The sequence below is a fragment of the Herpailurus yagouaroundi genome, unplaced genomic scaffold (genome assembly GCF_014898765.1).
Source record: "Herpailurus yagouaroundi ecotype Mexico unplaced genomic scaffold, PumYag 161, whole genome shotgun sequence".
Lineage (NCBI taxonomy): Eukaryota > Metazoa > Chordata > Mammalia > Carnivora > Felidae > Herpailurus > Herpailurus yagouaroundi.
The window spans coordinates 20,388,891-20,409,563 of NW_024412402.1; the positions used below are offsets into that span (position 1 = coordinate 20,388,891).

Genomic DNA, 20,673 nt, shown 5'->3' on the forward strand with positions numbered 1-20,673 from the left:
TATATATATATATATATATATATATATATGCAACATATATGTATACATGCACATGCTCTATAAACATATATATTTACACACACAATATACCTCAAAATAAGAAAAAAATACTAAAAAATAAAAAAAATAATAAAACTCTATTAGCACATCTGCCCCGTACTCCACTTCACTCCAACTCTCATTTAATCATCATTACTATGACCCAATGTTAGTCAGGGAACAACTAGAATACTTCATGCTGTAAAACAATGACAAATTATAAGGAATCTAATAGAAGTTCTAAGATTTATAGTGATTCGATTACACTACTTCCACCTAAAATAGGAGTTATAGGGCATCAAGTATTTGCCAACAGAAGGAAATAAAAGTTTTCCCATCAACCAACAAGACATCAATAGAAAAAACTACTTCTAAGTGTCACCTCTCATATATAGATAAAAATAGAGACCAAGAAAAAAATACAGATATAGATATATCTTAATTCAGTATATAGGAAATATTTCAAATATACCTGTATGCTGCCAAACTCAACGTTCTCATAATGGAAATGTGCACATTCAGCCATCTTCGGAAAGTGACCTTTAGTGAAGGGTAACCTGAAGTACATGAAATAACTAAGTGAGACGCAAGATACTGAAACAGTCAGAATAACTAAGCCCAAGGGAAAAATAAAATGTGTCGAAGAGCTCTTGCAAGCAGAACTATTTAATAAGCGCATGCGCATGAGCACACAAATAGCCACACAAACCTTCCCAGAAATACAGTGGATCAAATGAAAATTACATTCAGTGCACAGGTCAAAAACAAAAACAACAGAAAAAATTAAAAAGCACCACTACACTCTCCTAATCTTGACCCAAGGCAATGTCCATAGAAAATCTATGTTTTCAGTGAATGTTATAAAAACTGTGAAGAGCCAACTTCTGATCAGAAGCAGCATTCCCGATGAAATATACAACCAGATTTTACCTGTGAATGTTGTCGCAGCCCATCAGTCCTGGATTGGTGGGTCTGGATGCAGAATGAATATTTTTATCTTTGTCTTTTCTCTATTTACAACGAAAACATAGCTATCTAACAGTCTACTGGGTGAAAAGATGGTTTTTCTGGTTTTTGTTCTTTAATGCCAACTTCATGGGATGGGGAAGGAGGTAGGTAAGGCTTCAGTGGGAAAGTATGAAATGGTTTTTCGGTTAAAGACTGAAATGGATACCTTCAGATATTTGACATAAGAGCCAACTACTAGCATCAAATTCAGGCTTTCTCAAAGGCAGAACTGAGATACAGCAATCTCATAACTCAAATGACAAAGCTGATTTTTCTAAATGAATGAGAACATGTATTAAGGGCACTGAGACAGACACACTTGGATTGTTCCCATTGAACAAATGCACCCTAACAGACAATGACATAAAGCTGTTGCGAGGACAAAATTAAAGTCTATTTTTAAACAAGCAGATAATCTTCAGACCTATTCCACTAATTGTTGAGTCATAATTTAGGCTTATAGTATAATTTAATGTGTGGACAGTAAGAGCATATTTACCAAGAAATCTAAATAAAAGTTGTAAGAGAACTAAAAAACTGACTGTCATTTATACAAATTCACTGAAAACCCACTGTAAAATCATACTCACTTTTTCACCTGTTTAACCTTCATACTGGCTGTGCTGCCACATGTCTTAAGACCAAGATCTCCAGGAATCTCTGGGACATCTGCTCCTCTTGCCTTAAAAAAAAATAATAAACAAATAAAAACAAAGGATTTAGGACTATTCCTTTAATATAAATATTTTAAAAAGCAGATCATAATTTTAACAGTTCTGCTGACTCTGTACCAACAGCAATGCATACTGATTTAATAATCTTTTCTTAAAATTGTAACTCACTTGAGTTTTAATTACTAAGAATAAGAAAAAAAATATTTACCTAATTTAAAAACTGTACTGCATAAGGAAAAAATTTCTGTGAATCTTAATAATTATCATACTCTTACAATCAAGTTTCAAAAGCAGCTATTATATCATCTGTCTCAACACAAACTAAAATCTCCCCTAGGGAACTGGAAAAAAAAAATAACCTAGCTTACAATGATTAAGGAAAGTTGAAATGGCAATCTGAACATAATCAGGAGATCACAACATGCATTTTTCACACCAAGATCTGAAGGTGACATGTATATCATACTTCCAGTTTAACCCTTGGTCTACCAGTTTTCACAGTCATGATTTCTTAATTCTAGTGGCACATTCAGCTGCATCATTTTAAAACCAGAAACTGGAAAATCAAATGGTTCTCCATATTCTGGACAAAATAAACAGCAAATCCAAATACCTATCGTAAAGAAACAAATTTACAATATATCATCTATGATTTATAACAGAAAAATTGAGTTATTAGAGCCAGTGCCACAGGATGCAATAGGTTAGAATAATATGGGATGAGCAGTTACAATGAATTAAGAAGAGACTCACAAAGAAGATGTGTATACTCAGCCATGAAAAAGAATGAAATCCTGCCACCGGCAACAACATGGATGGACCTTGAGGGCATTGTGTTATGTGAAATAAGTCAGAGAAAGACAAATACCATATGATCTCACTTACATGTAAAATCTAAAAAATGAAACCGACAAAAACCAAGTTCATAGATACAGAGAATAGACTGGTTGTTTGGGGTGCTGAGGCAAGGGGTAACTCTAGCTCTAGATTTTAAAAATTTGGTGATGTTGATCATGTAAACAACAACTCAGACTGAGGGTATTTATCCTAGATGAATACTATATAACTTAAAAATTATGAATGAACAACATACTTCTAAGGACAAAAAAGAAAATATGGTATTTTCCTCTAGTCATTCATTCAACTGAAAAGACTTTATCACACGGTCTTTTGCAACAACAACCTAGATCACCTTATTTGCTAAAATAATGTGCAACAATATTCTTTCATTTTTTATGAAGTTTGTGCACCAAAATTTACTTGACATAAAGAGGTTTGCTGTGCTTAAATTCTTATTAAAATTTCTAATAAAGTGGGTTTTCACTATTCTGTAAATTATTCATTAACAGACTTAAAAATATAAAAGTAAAAAAGAGTAACTGGACATAGTTGGTAAATGGTGATGATTTTATCTGGTAGACTGAAAACTAAAATATTAACTCAATTTTGAATATAGGCTCTCTGTGCTAGAAAGGCCATCATCCCCTAACACACATCAAAGGAGCATTTTTAGCAATAAAATATTTCTTAAATTAAGGTATGAATATTATTTTTTTAGACATAATGCTATTGTGCACTTAATAGAGTGCAGTACAGTGTAAACATAGCTTTTACATGCACTGGGAAATGAAAAAATTCATTTGACTCGCGTTATTGCAATATTTACTTTACTGCAATTGTCTGGGGCCAAACCAGCAATATCTCCAAGGTATGCCTGTATTAGACACAGCAGAAGAAAAGATCAGTGAACTTAAAGAAACAAGAAGATAACTATCCACAAACAATTTTTATTTGGTTTTTAGTTTGTGTGTGTGAGAGAAAAAGACAGGAAAAAAAAGTCTCAGTGACATATAGAACAATATAAAGCCATTTAACATACATGTAATGGATGGTAAATAAAGGAGAGGAAAATGCCTTCCCTTGGGATGGTGGGAGGGGGGTTAAGGAGAAGAAGAATAGAAAAAACAACTGAAAAAATAATTGATAAAAAAATTATAAATTTTATGACGATTATAAACACACTGATCCAGAAAACTCCATAAATTCAGAGTCTGATAAACACATAGAAAATTACACAGGGCATATCATAATCAGATGGCTGAAAAGCGCTGATAAAGATAAAATCTGAGTAGCTGCCAAAGGAAAAAAAAGAATACACATCACATTCACAGGAATAAACAGAAGAAAACCAAAATTTGGACTGAGTACTTTCAGTTGCTTTTTTAAACAACTGTCAACATAGAATTCTATATCCAGCAAAATTTATTTCAAAAAAAGAATGTGAGGTTTCCAGCCTTTTCCAGTGTTTACGGTAAAAACTCTAAAGATAACAAAATGAAATAAAATATACGCATGCAACTACCTAAGAGCTCTAAAAATTTTAATGACAGCAGGTAGATACGGAAACAAAGTCAAAACTTGCAGAGTGGCTAATGTAGCGGCAGTGTGCTTCCTGGCTTTTCCCATGTTACCTCCGAGACTGACCCAAGGACAGGCTAATCAGGATGTGAGTAACAGGCAGAGTCAGCAAAACTCTTAGAGAAGTCCAACTTTCTGGCCAAAAGATGTGAACACTGCCCCTTGTGGGGAAAAGGGCAGAGAGATTCTTTTCTTCCCCTTTTATCTCTTCCAACCTGGCCCAAGGACAGACCTGAGGGTACCACTTCAGTTGTAGAGTGAAAACCCATTCTTCTAAATAGAAAAACAATGAAAAAGGACACTTATATAAAGATTGTGGAGATAATCCTTGTTATTTTTTTTCTTTTTTCTCTCACTATTTACACCTAACAGTAGCTTAGTCAGAAAAAAATGTGTATTATACTAGAGGCTAAAGCTCTTGGAGAATTCCACCCTTCCAATCAGAGAAACCAGGGAAAGCATCCTTTGGGAACAGTGTGTGCAAAATCCCTAACAAAAGTAAGAGTACAGCAAAGACTATAAAACTGAACTGATGCTAAAACCACCACCTAAAGAATAAATAAGTCCAGAGAGAAAGTTCAATCTGAATCCAACCAGGCTGAAGTCTGGTAAGACAAAAAAAAGAAAAAAGTCAGCACTCTATACAGGACATTAGTGGAGTCAGTCTCACAACACAATATTCAAAATATCCATGACACAATCCAAAATTACTAGATACACCACAACCAGTAAAATATGAGCAATTTCCAAAGGAAAAGACAATCAAGAAAGGCCAAATGTGAAATGAAACAGATGTTGGACTTATCAAAGACTTTAAAACACATATATTACAATAAACACACTGCATTAGATATTGAAACCAATGGAAAGACAAAAATTCCTTGATGAAAAATGTAAAAAAAGATCAAATAAAAATTTCAACATGGAAAAATATAGTATCTGAAATAAGAAAATACTGACTTGGCTCAATAGCAGAATAGAAATGATAGAGGAAAAGAGTCAGTGAACCAACCTAACAATAGACTAAAAGAAATTAATTATGTACTCTGAAGGACAATATTCAAAATTGTTTTAAAAGACTGAAAAATACAGGGGTGCCTGGGTGGCTCAGTCAGTTAAGCGTCTGACTTCGGCTCTGGTCATAATCTCATGATTTGTGGGTTCAAGCCCGGCATTGGGCCCTGTGCTGACAGCTCAGAGCCTGGAGCCTACTTCTGATTCTGTGTCTCCCTCTCTCTGCCCCTCCCCCACTTGTGTTCTCTCTCTCTCTCTCTCTCTCTCTCTCTCTCTCTGTCTCTCTCAGGAATAAATAAACATTAGAAAAAAATTATTAAAGGCTGAAAAATATGAACAGACTCACAGATACCCATGGAAGAGAAATATGGTCACAGAAGACAAAAATTTTGATGTAATAATTCATGAAAACATAACAAATTTGTTGAAAGATACATATTTACAGGTTCAAGATCAGCAAAAATAAAACAGAATAAAATCAAAGAAAACCACAAAACAATCCATCATAATCAAGCTGTTAATAACCTATATAAAATAAGTATCCTGACAGCCACCAGAGAAAAAAGACATACTACATTACATAGAGAGAAATAAGGATTTAAATGACGGGATTTCTCATTAGAAACTAAGAAGACCAAAGGATAGTGGAACCACATTTATAAAATGCTGAAAGAACGTTCAATCCGGAAAACTCTATCAAGCGAAAATATCCTTCAGAAACGACATAAAAATAAGATAGTACTCAGATTTTCAAAAATTGAGAGCATTTGTTACCAGTAGATGGATTCTACAAGAAATGCTAAAGAAAGCTCTTCATATAGAATGAAAATGGCATCAGAATAAAACATGGACCTTCTGGTAAAAAGGGAGAGCAGCAGAAATAATAAATAATTAGGTAAATGTAACAGATCACTAATCTCCTCTTAAGTTCTTTAAAATATATGTGCCAATTGAAAGCAAAAATTGTAATAACACTGATGAATGTAAATGTAATACTTACAGAAACTAGAATAATAAAGGGAAAAGATAAAGGAACTACATGGTGGCGAGTTTTCTGCATTCTGCTTGAAGTGTAAAATAATTTTAATATAAAGTTAGATTATAAAAAGTTGGAAAAAATGAGACCAACAAGGAAAAAAAAGAAAACACCATGACAAGATAGATCTTGAGAATGCAAGACTGGTTTAACACCTGGAAAGATATTCAGTGTTTTGATTTGTTTGAGTTCCTAAATAAAATAACAAACCACATCCATCACTGTATGAATTTTTAAAAATACTTCAGAACCAAACTGAATTTATCCCAGAAATGCAAGATTGGTTCAACAATAGAAAAAAGTCTATCATTATAATTCAATCTTAATTATAATTAAAAATTATAAGGATAAAATGCTAGATTGTTGCCATAAGTCCAAAAAAATTATCTGATAAAACTCCACACCCATTCAAGGCAATAACATCCAACAAGACTGCTCAACTGACAACAGTAAACTGAACAAGCTGAAGACATATTTATCTCTGCTCTCTCTCACATCTTACCAAAATAATACATAAATCTCTTTACGATTTTCTTCTTATATTGGCAAAAGTACAAAGTACCATATTCATAAGGTTATTCTTTGCAGGACTATCTTGATTAACTAAAGGGTGGAAACAACCTAGATGTCCATCCATAAGGGAATGGTAAACTATGTTGCAGCAACACAAGTGAATAACAGCTATAAGAGGAATGAGGAATATTTTAATGTATTGCTATAAAATAATCTTCTGCATAGGTCATGGCGGGGAGAAGCATGCTATAAAAACAAGCTACCTTTTAACTAAAAATAAATACAAAAATATGTGTATTTTCTTATACTTAAATGAGACAGGATAAACCAAAAGTCAATTAAAATGTTTATCTATGGAGGAACAAAGAGACGGGATAGAAGCTAGATTTTTCTGAATGCCTTGTTTTGTAGTTCAGATGTAAATGTTTTAAATATTTGTAAAACTAAATTAAATTAAACTGGGGCAAAGAAAAAAAGGCAATCCCTTAAAATCCAAAGCCAAATAAAACAAATGAACCTTATTGTTTTAAATTGGAGGCTTAAGCACACAGAGAGAAATTACTTCAAATGACAGTAATGTGAAGTAATAGACCTCAAATAGGATATATCCTCCTAGAGATAAAAGGAAACAAAGTATTCTCAGTAATGTTTGCATTATTATTTTGAAACTATTAAAAGTAGAAAATTAAAGCAAATAAGTAATTGTTAATGTCATTAAAAACTAAGGTTTTCAGAATAAGAGATACAAATACAAATCAAAGAAATTAAGCAGAAACCCTTATCATTTCCCCATTTTTTGATGGTGAGGGGTTTTAACTAAGGCTGCTAGAATAACGGAACAGGTAAATGCAAAAGGTCCACTGAATAACCACAGTCAGCATGTAGCTGAGTCTTCTGTGATATACCCACGAACAGAATTTTAAAATGAAATTAAAAATTTTTAAATGATAAAATACTCAAAATATGTTAAATGTCAATTACATAATAAATCACTATGCAGCAAAAAAGAAGGTAGCAGACCATAAGGCTCTTTCATTCCCAAATTTCTCAGGATATTTATAAAAGATAAATGAACACGAATGACATACTTCTCAAATTTATAGACAGAAGAAAACTAAAAGGGATTCTAGCACTCTGAGTGACAGAAGTTGAAGAGACTTTAACAGGCTGCAAAGACAAACTAACATGATTATAAAGTGCATCAAGAACAAAAATTCAATTATATAAGTATGGGGGGGGCACACTCTGTTTGATAAAAATTCACATAACGAGATCTAAGGCTTATACTTAACCACAAGCCAACTATAAAAGTATATCCTCACTGGTAAAAAGCTAATGCAGTCTGAAAAAATGCGGCATCTATAAAAAGGACAGTATCTGTTTCTCTATAATCTGAACCAGTTAAACCACATACGAGAATAGTTCATCCATTTCAGGAAATTATTTGATACTGAAAACTTAACAAAAACAGGAATGGGTAATGTTTTATCCTTTCTGCTTCACTGCTCCCTAACCCAGAAAAATATTCCACCATTCCTGCCACTAGTACAGATCTTTAAAGAATCTTGCAAATGACTATTTTCCAGCTCCCATGTAAAGCTCTCCCATGGCTGGGTAACAGAAGTGATTTAACAGTCTTGTAACACACTGTGTTCGGATACAGAACCATTAAAGCTGGCTACTTCTACAGTCAGCCCCAAGCACCCCTTTTATGTTATCTTTGTGCGTGACTATCTTCTCCCAAAGTCTATAAAGTCCATCTTAATAAATACTAGCAAAATGCTAATGGGTATTACAGATTTTTAAGGAAAAAATAGGGTATGAAAGGTGTTTAACACATAATCAGAGTGCTGAAAGAAATCTCATTCAGCCATTTCACTGCAAGGAGGAAACTGAGACCAATAAAGAAGAAACAACGTGCCATAGTGCATTAGACACAGTATTTAAACTGAGTTTCTATTACAAAATCTGCTACATCTAATATAGGCACAGGGAAGAAAAAAGGTTCAAAGACAATATCTTTTTTAAATAAAAAATTACAATGAGAAACAGCTTTTCTTCTATCAAAATATGAAAGACCAAAACTTTGTAAGGCTGAAAAGATATGGCACAAAACATTACTGCTTAGAATACAAATTAACAAAACTCTTCATAAGTAATGTGGGATCTTCATACTCTTTAGATTTAGTTCCCCATAAAGTAACAATAAAAAGAAAAGACAAAATTCATCATAAAGATATTCATCAATATGAAAAATATAAAACAAATTCAGTTGAGCATCTGACTCTTGATTTTGGCTCAGGTCATTATCCTACGACTCGTGATATCGAGCCCCGCATTGGGCTCATGCTGACAGCACAGAGACTGCTTAGGATTCTGTTCTTCCCTCTACCCCTCTCCCACATGCGCGCGCGCGCGCACACACACACACACACACACACACACACACACACGTGTGTGTGTGTGTGTGTGTGTTAAAATAAATTCATAAACTTTAAAAATAAATAAATAAAGCAAATTCAAGATCCTAGTAATTGATGAAGCTTTGTGTAGTCCTTAAATTTCTTTATTAAGAGTTTTCATTTAACACCAATTACAACACACAGTATACATAAATTTCTCCCAGGCAAACATAAAAAAGTTACAGTTTTATAAAGTATTAGTGGTTTTAAATCTCCTGGAATATTTGTGATTTCTATCAACTAATATTATCACATGAGTTAAATACATTAAAGCACATATAACAGAGAAAAACTATATAACAATGTGGTAAGCAACATTCTAAGGAAGGCAGCCCACCTTCCCCCCACAAACACCTGCCAAGAGGCCTACCTCCTGGTTATTCAAACACTAACCTAGGTAATGATGGGAAGAGACCTTGTGGATGTAATTCCATTCCCAGGTCAGTTGATCTTAAAATACGATAACCGTCTGGATGGGCCTAATCTAATCACAAAAGCACTTCGAAAGCAGCTTTCTCCAGCCGGTGGCAAAAGGGAAAATCAAAGATTTAATGCATGATAAGGATTCAAGGCGCTGCTGCTGGCTTTGAAGACTGAAGTGTCCAAGTAAGAAGGAATTCAGGTAGCCTCTAATAGTAGAAAACAGTCCCCACTGACAGCCAGCAAGGAAACTGGGACCCCAGACCCAGGAACTAGAAGAAACCACAAGGAAGCAGATATGGCCCATAACTTAAATGAGGTGGGAGGCAGATTCTTCAGTCCTCGGATGAGAGCCCAATCCAGCCAACACCCTGATTTCGGCCTTACAAGACCCCAAGCAGAAAACCCAGTTCAGCTTGCCCAAACTTGTGGCCTACAGAACTGTAAGACAACAAATGAGTATTGTCTTAAGTCTCTACATATGTGATAATTTCTCATACAGCTATGGAAAATAAATACTAATAATGTGTATATTTAAGACCCTAGAAATTCCTGAGTGATCTCAGGCTTTAAGTGCTCCTTTATTTCTCATGCAATTAAAACTCTCTCTTCCCAGAACTGGGACGCAAAGCCCCAGGAGCTCTTGCTTTCCAGCACTCCCAGACTCCACCGAAAGCACTGACTTCAGTACTCTCCAAACACTCCTGCTGAAGTCTCACAGGGGTCTGTTCATGTGAAGGCAAGCCCTGGAAGCAAGTGCAATTTCTGCAGGTGGGGTTGGTAGCCAGCAGGAAGGACACAGATCTGACTCGGGGCAACAGCCATCTCTACTTTCTCCCTTGCAACCCATATTTCAATGTGCATGCTACAATCTGTCCCATACCCATTTGGCCGCTCTCAAGACCCTCACTCTTTTCCCCTACAAGGAGGAAAACTTAATTCCTTTCCCTCTCCATGGCAATATTTTTTATTCCCCTTTCACAGCGGTTCCCTACACTATGTCTACCAGTCAGTCTTTTCCAGAGATCTCTTCCTTCCAGTGAACCAGCCAACTCCTTTACCTATGACACTTTCCATAATGTACAATGGGGAATATTCAGTTTTCTCTTCACTGCGGCACCTTAATAATAAGGTAGAATGCATATGTTAAATGGGGAGAAAAAGATAGAAAACTGTATATGGTTTACAAGAATAAAACTATATTCCCAGACATGATGGGGAAAAGAATATATTAACAAAGCAGTATTCTTTGCAAGTAACAATTTGGAGAAATTTGTATAAGAAAAATGTGTTCATATGGGTGTTAAAGTTTCTCTGCATTGTAAGAGTCACGAAGGAAATATACCAAAATAATCTCACCAGTATGGAAAATAGGACTATGGGTGAGTCTTTTTTTTCCTCACTTTTCTGCATTTTCCATATAAGTATGTTTTATTTTTATAAAGGAAGAAGGCTTTACTGAGAGAAAGAGAGAAAGCAAGCTAGTTAACCTTCTTCCACCTCTGCATATTACCTACATATTACAGCTATCATATGCAAATGCATAACAACCTGTCATAACTAAAGGAGGTTAGATACTCAATATAATTCCAAGAGACAAAACTAGGTATTCATATTTATAGGCAACTTAGGAAAGAAAAAGAGAAAAGCATATTTATGATGAGATATACCCATGTTGTAGTAATAAAATGGAATTTTTTGTTCACTGAGCCAAGTCATGAGTTAATGTGGTAGGAGCTAGAACCACAATGGAGATGTATCTCAAACCAGATAAAAAGAGAAGGAGAAATGACCTATTTTCTCCCCTTTTCCTGCCCTCCAATCTTCTACCAGTACCTCCCACTGGCCAAACCTTGCCAGAAGTCTGCTGGCAAGAGAGCATGTAGTTTGCAGGGATTAGCCTCCTGTAAAACAGAACAAAGCAGAGGGGCAGGAAATCCCAAACCCAGCTCCATGACATTCATTACTAAATTATGAAGATGTAATTGTATTTATATGTAATTCCAGTAATTTGAAATATAAGTGATTTTATATAAAATCTCCTATTTTCAAAAGGTACAGCAACCAAATAACACCCATACTGACACATAGGTACATATACATACATACACATCTATAATCAACTGAAAAAGCAATATTGTAATAATCAATGTGTAACTGGGCATAAAGGCAAATTATTCAAAATGAGTAGTTAATACTTAAGAACAACAAAGATGGTTCTGAAACTGTTATAGAAAATTAACAATAATATCACCAAATAAGCATTCACAAAGAACATCAAAATGCAACCAAGTGTAAGAATATGCTGTTACCAAAATGGCCTTTTCTTCAAAGAACAAAAAATCCAAACACAAGATATGTGAGTAAAGGAAGCCTAGATCAAGATTCTCTTTATGCACAAGGCTAGCAAAAAAGCATGTGAAAATAATTCAGGGGAAAAAATGGTAACTTTCTGTTACTTCTTACTTTTTTCCTTTAACAGATTCAAATCTTATTTAATATATTCTTTTTATTTGCACTCAGAATTTGAGAGAAGGCACAACAGCTTTAGAATAATATTATAAATAATGTTTCTTGATATGATGATGAAAAATAGCATTTCTGCTTAAAATATAGTAGTAAAGGGAAGGATCTTTGGCCTCTTAAACAGGAAAAAACAAAAACAAAAAACGTAGGAGCTCTTTGTTGGTAGAACTGCATACATATACAGACAGTCCCTGACTTAAGATGGCTCGACTTACAACTTTTTGACTTTACGATGGTGTGAAAGCAATTCACATTCAGTACAAACTGTACTTTAAGTTTTGAGTTTTTTTCTCCTGAGCTAGCAATATGCAGTGGCATACTTTTAGTGACCCTCGACAGCAGCAGTAGTGAATCACAGCTCCTAGTCAACAATAGGATCATGAGGATAAGCACTGGCTCTGTACCTATACAATCATTCCGCTTTTCACTTTCCATACAATATACAATAAATCCACGGAGATATTCAACACTTTATTATAAAACAGGCTTTGGGTTAAATGATTTTGCCCAATTGTAGACTAACGTAAGCATTCTGAGCACATTTAAGATAGGCTAGGCTAAGCTATGTTCAGTGGGTTAGATGTACCAACTGCATTTTCAACTTAGAATATTTTTGACTTACAATGAGTTTGTCAGGACATGACCCCATCATCAGTCAAGGGAAAATCTGTACATAATACATACCCATTAACATATACACGGCTAACTAAAAAAACAAGACCTGAATATGAAATCTGTTCTGTCAAGAAAGGCAAACAGGACTGTCAGTTTCTGTACTCAACCGTAGTTTAACTGTAAGACGTACATGGAATAAATCTCTGAAATGAAGTATGTTTATAGAAACTTTAAATTTTAATCGGTCTAAGTATTGTTCCCTTTCTTACAAAGAAACAAGAGACAAAGAGGGGAAATGTAATAATAATTATCCCAATACTACAGAAAAGCTAAATCTATTAAATCTACAGTATACTATGTTGAACAACAGTATCACTGAAATGATTTTTAAAGTATATTACCAAAAACTTTAATGAACTGAGTTATCTGTGTGAATATCTTCAAAAGAATTTTTGATACAACAAAATACCCTCAATGTTAAAAACAAATTACATAATTTTCTTCACTTATTTCCTTCAATATGGTATTTAGAACTGAACTCCTAATGTGCAAATGCTAAAAAACACTCTGAAATCAAAGGAGGCAGGTAGATTTATGTACAAGGATAACTCCCCTCCAAAAGCATACAAACAACCATCAAGAAAGCTCCAGGAGTAAACTATATAATTATCCTACTTAATTTTCTATTTTCACTGGTAACAATTGAGTGAGATTACTAGAGCAAAAAAATCTATGATTCCTAAGAGTGATTATAAAACCAGTTCCTTCACAGGGAAGAAGTTGCCTTTAAGTTCAATTCTACTGCAAAATAATGTCTCTTCAGAGAGAACCAATTAACACCAAGAAAAAAAAATATGCAGGGCAATGTTTAAAATAATTTAGGAAAAGTTATTACCAAGTACCCTTGCTATAATAATCACAAAGCCCCTACCAGGCAACATCTGGAATCAACGTAAAAATTAACACACTGACATATCAGCAAAATCATTAGATATTCTGAAATTTATACTTCTCTATAATGGAGATTCATCTCTCCTTCATCTGACTCCTGTTTGTTCCAATCATTACAAGATAATCCTCCTTATTCAGCAGGTATTTAATCGACTGAACATCCAGGGTTCCATCGTTGTACATAAATTTGGCAGATATTTTATATTAAGCTTCTTAGGAAAATTTAAAAACAGTATAACATTGCCTTTATAGGGACTTTATTCAGGTAAATTATTGCCAGTCTTCATTGCTGCTAGAAACTGATACTAATCTGTTTCTGCATTTGAATTTTGTACAACAGATCTACTAATAAAAATTTGCATGTAATATTTAAATACAGAATATAGAATAAAAAATACAAATTCTTTCTGAAATAAGGTAGGGTATAAACAAAAGAATGGCAGAAGGGAAGAAAGAACCACAAATGCGGAAGATACTTCACTGGAAATTTTCTATTAAAGAAAGACGTAGCAAGATTCTAGACTACCCATGACACTCCTGTTCAGATCTACAAGAATCACTATTCTTCTAACTGTATGTTTTATGTACTTTCTCCCTGAATGTTTCATAAGTTTGATAATTTTTTTGGAAAGCTATATAACAAATTCTATCATTAAAAGTAACATCTAGATCACTTAACCCCTTAAAAAGCACAATATTTGGAATGTACAACTGACCCTTAAACAACATGGGGATTAAGGATGATGACTCCTGGCACAGTCAAAAATTTAAGCTTGCAGCTTAACTTCTGACTCCCAAAAACTTAACTACTGATAGCCTACTGTTGGCCAGAAGCCTTATGATAAAATAAATAGTCAATTAGCATATATTTTGTATTTATATGTATTATGTACTGTATTCTTACAATAAGCTGGGAGGGGGAATGTTATTAAGAAAATCACACTGAAGAGAAAATAGATTTACAGTACCATACTGTATTTATCAAAGAAAATGCAAGTACAAGTGGACCTGTGCAGTTAAAACCCGTGTTGATCAAGGGTGAACTGTAGTTTTCAGTTTAATAATTAACAATAAAATACTGGGTTTGAGATCAGCTCAACAATTCAAAAGATTTTACGCTTAACCTTGTAAAACTTCCAATTTTGAGCTTCTTTAATGTATAAAACTAACAATTTCATATGGTTCACCTAATACATATCTCAGAACACTCAGCGGACCATTAATTATCTTCAATAATTAATGCCACTTGATTCATGCCAGAGAATTCCCACAATCTTCAGCCAGAAAAGGATGCACTGTGGAATGGGGTGGGTTTGGGGTTGTTTATTGAAGAGCTCTGAATATACTGGCACAAATTCAAAACCTGGGCTTTGCATATTAATCAATGGTTGCATTTGTGATTATTCAGAAAGCAAAACTAAACAAAACCTTCAGCTTTTAAAGGCTGTGAAATGATAAACATCACCGGTTTCTCTAGTTATAACTAAAATTCAGTCAAAACTAAACTGTTAAACATCACACTGTAATAAAGGAGCTAAAGACATTCACCTAAAGAACATTTGCAAAGATTTTTTTTTTCTTTTACTCAAACTGCAATTTTTTACAGCTCTATGGGTAAAAGGAACCAGTGTAAGTATCGAACAGAGTGGACAACTATTAATATAAGGAGCAATAAACAAAATACAGACCTCCTCCAAAATTACCTCTTGCTCAAGATTATTCAGGAAGAAATAATCCAGCTGTTTTCACCAATCCTCATTCCTCTTTAGAAAGCAGGCAACAGACGGAGGAAATGCTCCAGATACATAGGGTACTTTCGAAAAGTTAAGAAAAATGTACCAATGGTCTCAACTTTTGTCTTAAAAAAAAAGGAAGGAGAGAAGAGAAAAAAAGAGAGAATAGAAAATAAAAGAACAGAAAATAAAAAAGAAAAGAAAGAAGATATTAACATCTGACAAGTGAGATAATGAAGCAGGAAAATTTAAGGCATTTTCAAGGAAAAACAAGTGTTTCTACTTGTCCAGGAATGAGAGTTTCATTCATTCAAAAAGTATTTTACTAAGAGTTTACTCAGAGTTACACAGATGATGAAACAGTTAACAAAAGTGACAGTCCCTGTACTCAAGGAGCTTAAAATCTAATGGAAAAGAGAGATAATAATGATACAAATTATATTTGCAAGTACTACAGAGAAAATTCAAGCTGAGTACAAAAAAAGAGGAAGGCTGGGCTATTATTTTCTCTAAGAGGGTGAGTAAAGGCAGCACTTAACTGTAACATTCGAGGAAACCAGACAGAAGGAAAAGAGCAAGCTTTGCAGATCGTGTAGAGAAAGCACTTTCCAGGAGAAGAGAACACAAATACAAAGGCCCTGAAGTGAGAGAATACTTGACATATTTAAGAAAGAGCAAGGAGGCCATGTGACTAGAGCAAAATGATTTATAACAAATGCAAGGATTCTGAACCGGAGTGACTGGAATAAAGTTAGTGTTCTTACCATAAACCGTCAAGTTAAAAGGAAGAAACTCATTTCTGGGAGAAGGAAAACAGAGATTTAGTGAAAAATCTATAACTCACAGTTTCTCTAGGACCTTCCAGTGGGGAATGAATTCTTACGGAGCTAGAGATATGAGACGTGAAGTCATCTGTAGAGAGATGACAGTCAAATCTGCAGGAATAGTAAAAAAGTGGGAAGAAACAAGCATAAAGAAACAAAATACAGACCCCTGTGAATGCCTGCATTTAGCAGGTGGGAAGAAGAGATACAGAGGGGAAAGAGCCAACCAACCCTTCAGGAGTGAGTGACTGGGACTGTGATTGTCTGTGCGTGAGAGAGAGGGAATATGTGCACACGGGAGAGAACATGTGTGCACACACACACACACAGGAGCCAAGCACACATGTGTTTGTGTATGAGAAAGGGAAAGGGGATGGCATTTGTAGGGGCACACATACAATGTTAACAACACTGAGCATTAACTTGTTATCTTCCTTCATAAAATTTTAGGTATTTTGGAAGTTCAAATTTTATAACTTGTTTTAATTTTCATGGCTCTGGTTGTTAGCATCTATGAGTATTTTCACCAAGTTTTTTTTTTTTTTGTCAATAACAACTTCTTTACTACAACATGACCTGCTTTAGCCATTAGCCTTGAACACATTGATTAGAAACAGACCCTCAAGTGAGAAACTGTTCCTAAAAACACCACCACCAAAACAAACAAAACAAAACAAAACAAAACAAAAAAACAAAAAAAAACAAAAAAAAACAAAAACAAAAACCTTGAGAATTAACAGGATCCATTCTGAGATTACAGATATAATTAAAACTAAAAATAAAATAAATAATGAAACACTAAGAAGTATAATATAAGGTGGTTTTAGTTAGAATATTCAAAACTACTTAAAGATTCTCCCTCTTTTTGGGTTTTTTTATCTCATTTTTTTAAGATCCTAATTTTTTTCACTAAATGATTTTATTGTTAAATAATTGCAAATAAACATTTCACTTACTAATTTAGAAAAACTATAGTTTTTTATTAGATTTTTTACAATACTTCTAGCTATTTATTTAATTATAATTTTTTTTTCTTTTTTTTTTTTTTCTACGTTTTTATTTTATTTTTGGGACAGAGAGAGACAGAGCATGAACGGGGGAGGGGCAGAGAGAGAGGGAGACACAGAATCGGAAACAGGCTCCAGGCTCCGAGCCATCAGCCCAGAGCCCGACGCAGGGCTCAAACTCACGGACCGCGAGATCGTGACCTGGCTGAAGTCGGACGCTTAACCGACTGCGCCGCCCAGGCGCCCCTATTTAATTATAAATTTATTAAGAGTAATAAATAAATTATACACCATAAACCATAAGCCATAAACCACAGGATAGGGAGCTACTTTAGGGTTTGTTGTTGTCTTAATTTTTTTTTTTAATTTAATTTTTTTTTAATTTTTTTTTTTTTTTTTTTTTTTTTTTTTTTTTTTTTTTGAGAAAGAAACAGAATGCAAGTGGGGTTGGGGCAGGGAGAGAGGGAGACACAGAATTTGAAGCAGGCTCCAGGCCCTGAGCTGTCAGCACAGAGCCCGATGCGGGGCTTGAACCCATGAACTGTGAGATCATGACTTGAGCCACAGTTGTCTGCTTAACTGACTGAGCTACCCAGGCACCCCTGTTGTTGTCTTAATTTTAAAAATGATTTAGAACAGATCAATTATTAGTAAGGAGATTGAATCAGTAATCAAAAACCTCCCAGCAAATAAAAGTCTGGGATCAGATAGCTTCACTAGCACATTTGACCAAACATTTAAAGAAGAATTAATACCAATTCTTCTCAAAAAGTATGAGGGAACACTCTCAAACTGATTATACAGGGCCATCATTACTTTGATATCAAAAGCAGACAAGAACACCACGAGAAAGTAAATTACAGGACAATATCCCTGATGAACATAGATGCAAACTGAATCCAACAGTGTATTATAAGGATCATACACTATAATCAGGTGTGATTTATTTCAGGGATCATAGGTTAATTCAACATCCACAAATCAATCAACATGACACACCACCTTAACAAATGAAAGATAAAAATCAAATCAGCATCTCAATAGATGTAGAGAAAGCTTTTGAAAAAATTCAACATCCATTTATGACACAAACTCTCAATACAGATGATATAAATGACATAATAAGGGCCATATATGACAAGCCCAGAGCTAATATCATACTCAGTGACAAGGAAGACAAAAATGTCCACTCTCATCATGTCTATTCAAAACAGTAGTGGAAATCCTAGCCAGAGCTATTAAGCAAGAAAAAGAAATAAAAGACCTCCAAATCAGAAAGGAAGAAGTAAAATTGTAACTATTTCTAGATTACATATTATATCCAAAACCCTAAAGATTCCAACAAAAAACTGTTAGAACTAATAAGCTCAGTAAAGTTTCAGAATACAAAGTCATTAAAACAGTTGTGTTTCCATATACAATTAGCAAACCAAATTATTGAATATCTTTTCAATGGAAGTCCAGTACCTCTAGGAATTCCTTGACTTAAATAGGGGTGTGGAACTTGTCTTTGCTGAGGCTATTTTCCATCCCTGCAGAGAAGTTAACTTGCAGAAAACTAATAGTACAAATAATTCCTGTCCATAGAAATGCAAATTGTGTCCAGTGGAACTAAGCAGTTTTGCCAGTTTTTGCATCCATTTGCATCTATTTTAGCATGATTAATCTCTTAACAGTAAGGCACTTTGAATTCTCCTTTGAACCAAATCTCCTTTGAATCAAGTTATAACACTTGACTGGTTCCTTCATTAATTAATGAGTTAAATATCTCAGGCATGTGTTCATTTTATATTTGTAAGCAAGTCATGATTATATCCTCTTTTAAAGTTTATCCTTCAATAAAATGAATACAAGATTATCTTTATCCCTTCTCAAAAAACTCACAATATAATAAAAGGAGGTAACAACCATAAATAACTAGAATGAGATTAAGTATTCAGACACAGATATGAACAACATACTGTGAGAATTAAAATAGAATCCTTTTCTATCTGGAATATTTCAGAGAGCCTTACATCTTACGTTATAATTATATAAGGCAGGACCCAAAACTAGGGCCAACCCAAGGGAGCCCAGGTGGCTCAGTCGGTTAAGCATCTGATTCTTGATTTCAGCTCAGGTCATGATCTCACAGTTCATCAGACTGAGCCCCACATCTGCATCGTCTGGGCAGAGCCTGCTTGCCCCTCTCTGCCCCTCCCTGACTCATGCATGCACATGTGTGCTGTCTGTCTCAAAATAAATAAGTACACATTAAAAAAAAAATTAGAGCCAACCCAGCCCAATGCCTGTTTTTGTACAGCCCATAAGCTAGAGGTGACTTTTATACTTTTAAATGTTTGGGGGGAAAAAAATCAAAAGAAGGAGGATCATCCAATGACATACGAAAATTACATGAAACTCCAATGTGTCCATAAATAGTTTTATCGGAACACGGCCATGCTCACTTATGTGTTGTCTATGACTGCTTTCATATTACAATGACAGAACTGAGTAGCTATGAAAGAAACCTTATGAGGCACTCTCACTGATTCATACTGCTGCTCATCACACCCTAAACTGCACTACTGAGTTATAACTCCACAGCATTTCTAGTTCCACGTTATCACCATACCACATTTTTTAAATTACCTATCTATACACATGTAAAAAATAAGCAAAGAGATAAGTGGACTCTGAATGTCATGCTTTTAAGGCAAAGGAGAACGTGGGTTTCATTATAAAATAAGATGGCAAAACACTGTGTTTCTTATGCACTGGCACTACAGCTGTGCAGAAAGACTACAAATCAAACATTACCAAACTATGCACTCATCACAATATTCTCAACTCATAGGAAAACAACAATCTGAAAAGTCAGAAAACTCTAAAACAGAGTAAATGAGCAAAGCCTCACACAGAATTCCTTCATAAAAATAAAAACAAGACTGCATCCAGAGTAAATTCCCAAGTAGATCATTTGTTGGCAGACCAAGGAAAGCCAGAGACCAATGGTGAATCACTTAAATCATGTTTGACTACAGCAAAGAAATCCAGAGAAAACAAAAGCCTTTTGGTAAGTACAGGCTTGAAGAGTTGAGGTCATTGAGAGCGAAATCAAGAGTCAATTTACAAAGAATGCAAATGATTTCAACTGGTTTTCCTTAACTCTTGATGAGTCAACAAATGCAGCCAATACTGCTCAGTTGTTGAGGAGTCAATGCTGAGTTCCAAGTGAGTGAAGAATTAGTCCCTACGTACAGTCTTCATGGGACAATCAAAGCCAACAATATTCTCAAATAAAGTCAACAAACATTGATTCAGTACAACCTGAAGTGGAATCCACTAAGATACATTATACAGATTTTTGGTAATTAATTAATAAATAAATAAATAAGAAACAGAATTTTTGGTAATTAATTACCAACCTCTGTTAGTGAATGCTAAATGGCTT

The 20,673-nt window shown here is 34.5% G+C and overlaps 1 protein-coding gene across 5 annotated transcripts in view; it reads right to left on the reverse strand.

Annotated features, from left to right (window-relative positions):
* ARHGAP32 (Rho GTPase activating protein 32) overlaps window positions 1–20,673 on the reverse strand; it is a 309,577-nt gene that overhangs the window by 159,167 nt on the left and 129,737 nt on the right. For 3 of the 5 annotated variants that reach the window (XM_040483524.1, XM_040483526.1, XM_040483527.1), the window contains exons 3-5: window positions 1,638–1,729; window positions 970–1,011; window positions 512–596 (exon numbers count right to left, since the gene is read on the reverse strand). In XM_040483524.1, the coding sequence (XP_040339458.1) occupies window positions 512–596; window positions 970–1,011; window positions 1,638–1,729 (219 nt within the window). Of the gene's footprint in view, window positions 1–511; window positions 597–969; window positions 1,012–1,637; window positions 1,730–15,379; window positions 15,399–20,673 lie in introns of those variants that run through there. The other 2 variants (XM_040483528.1, XM_040483525.1) reach the window with 2 other exon arrangements.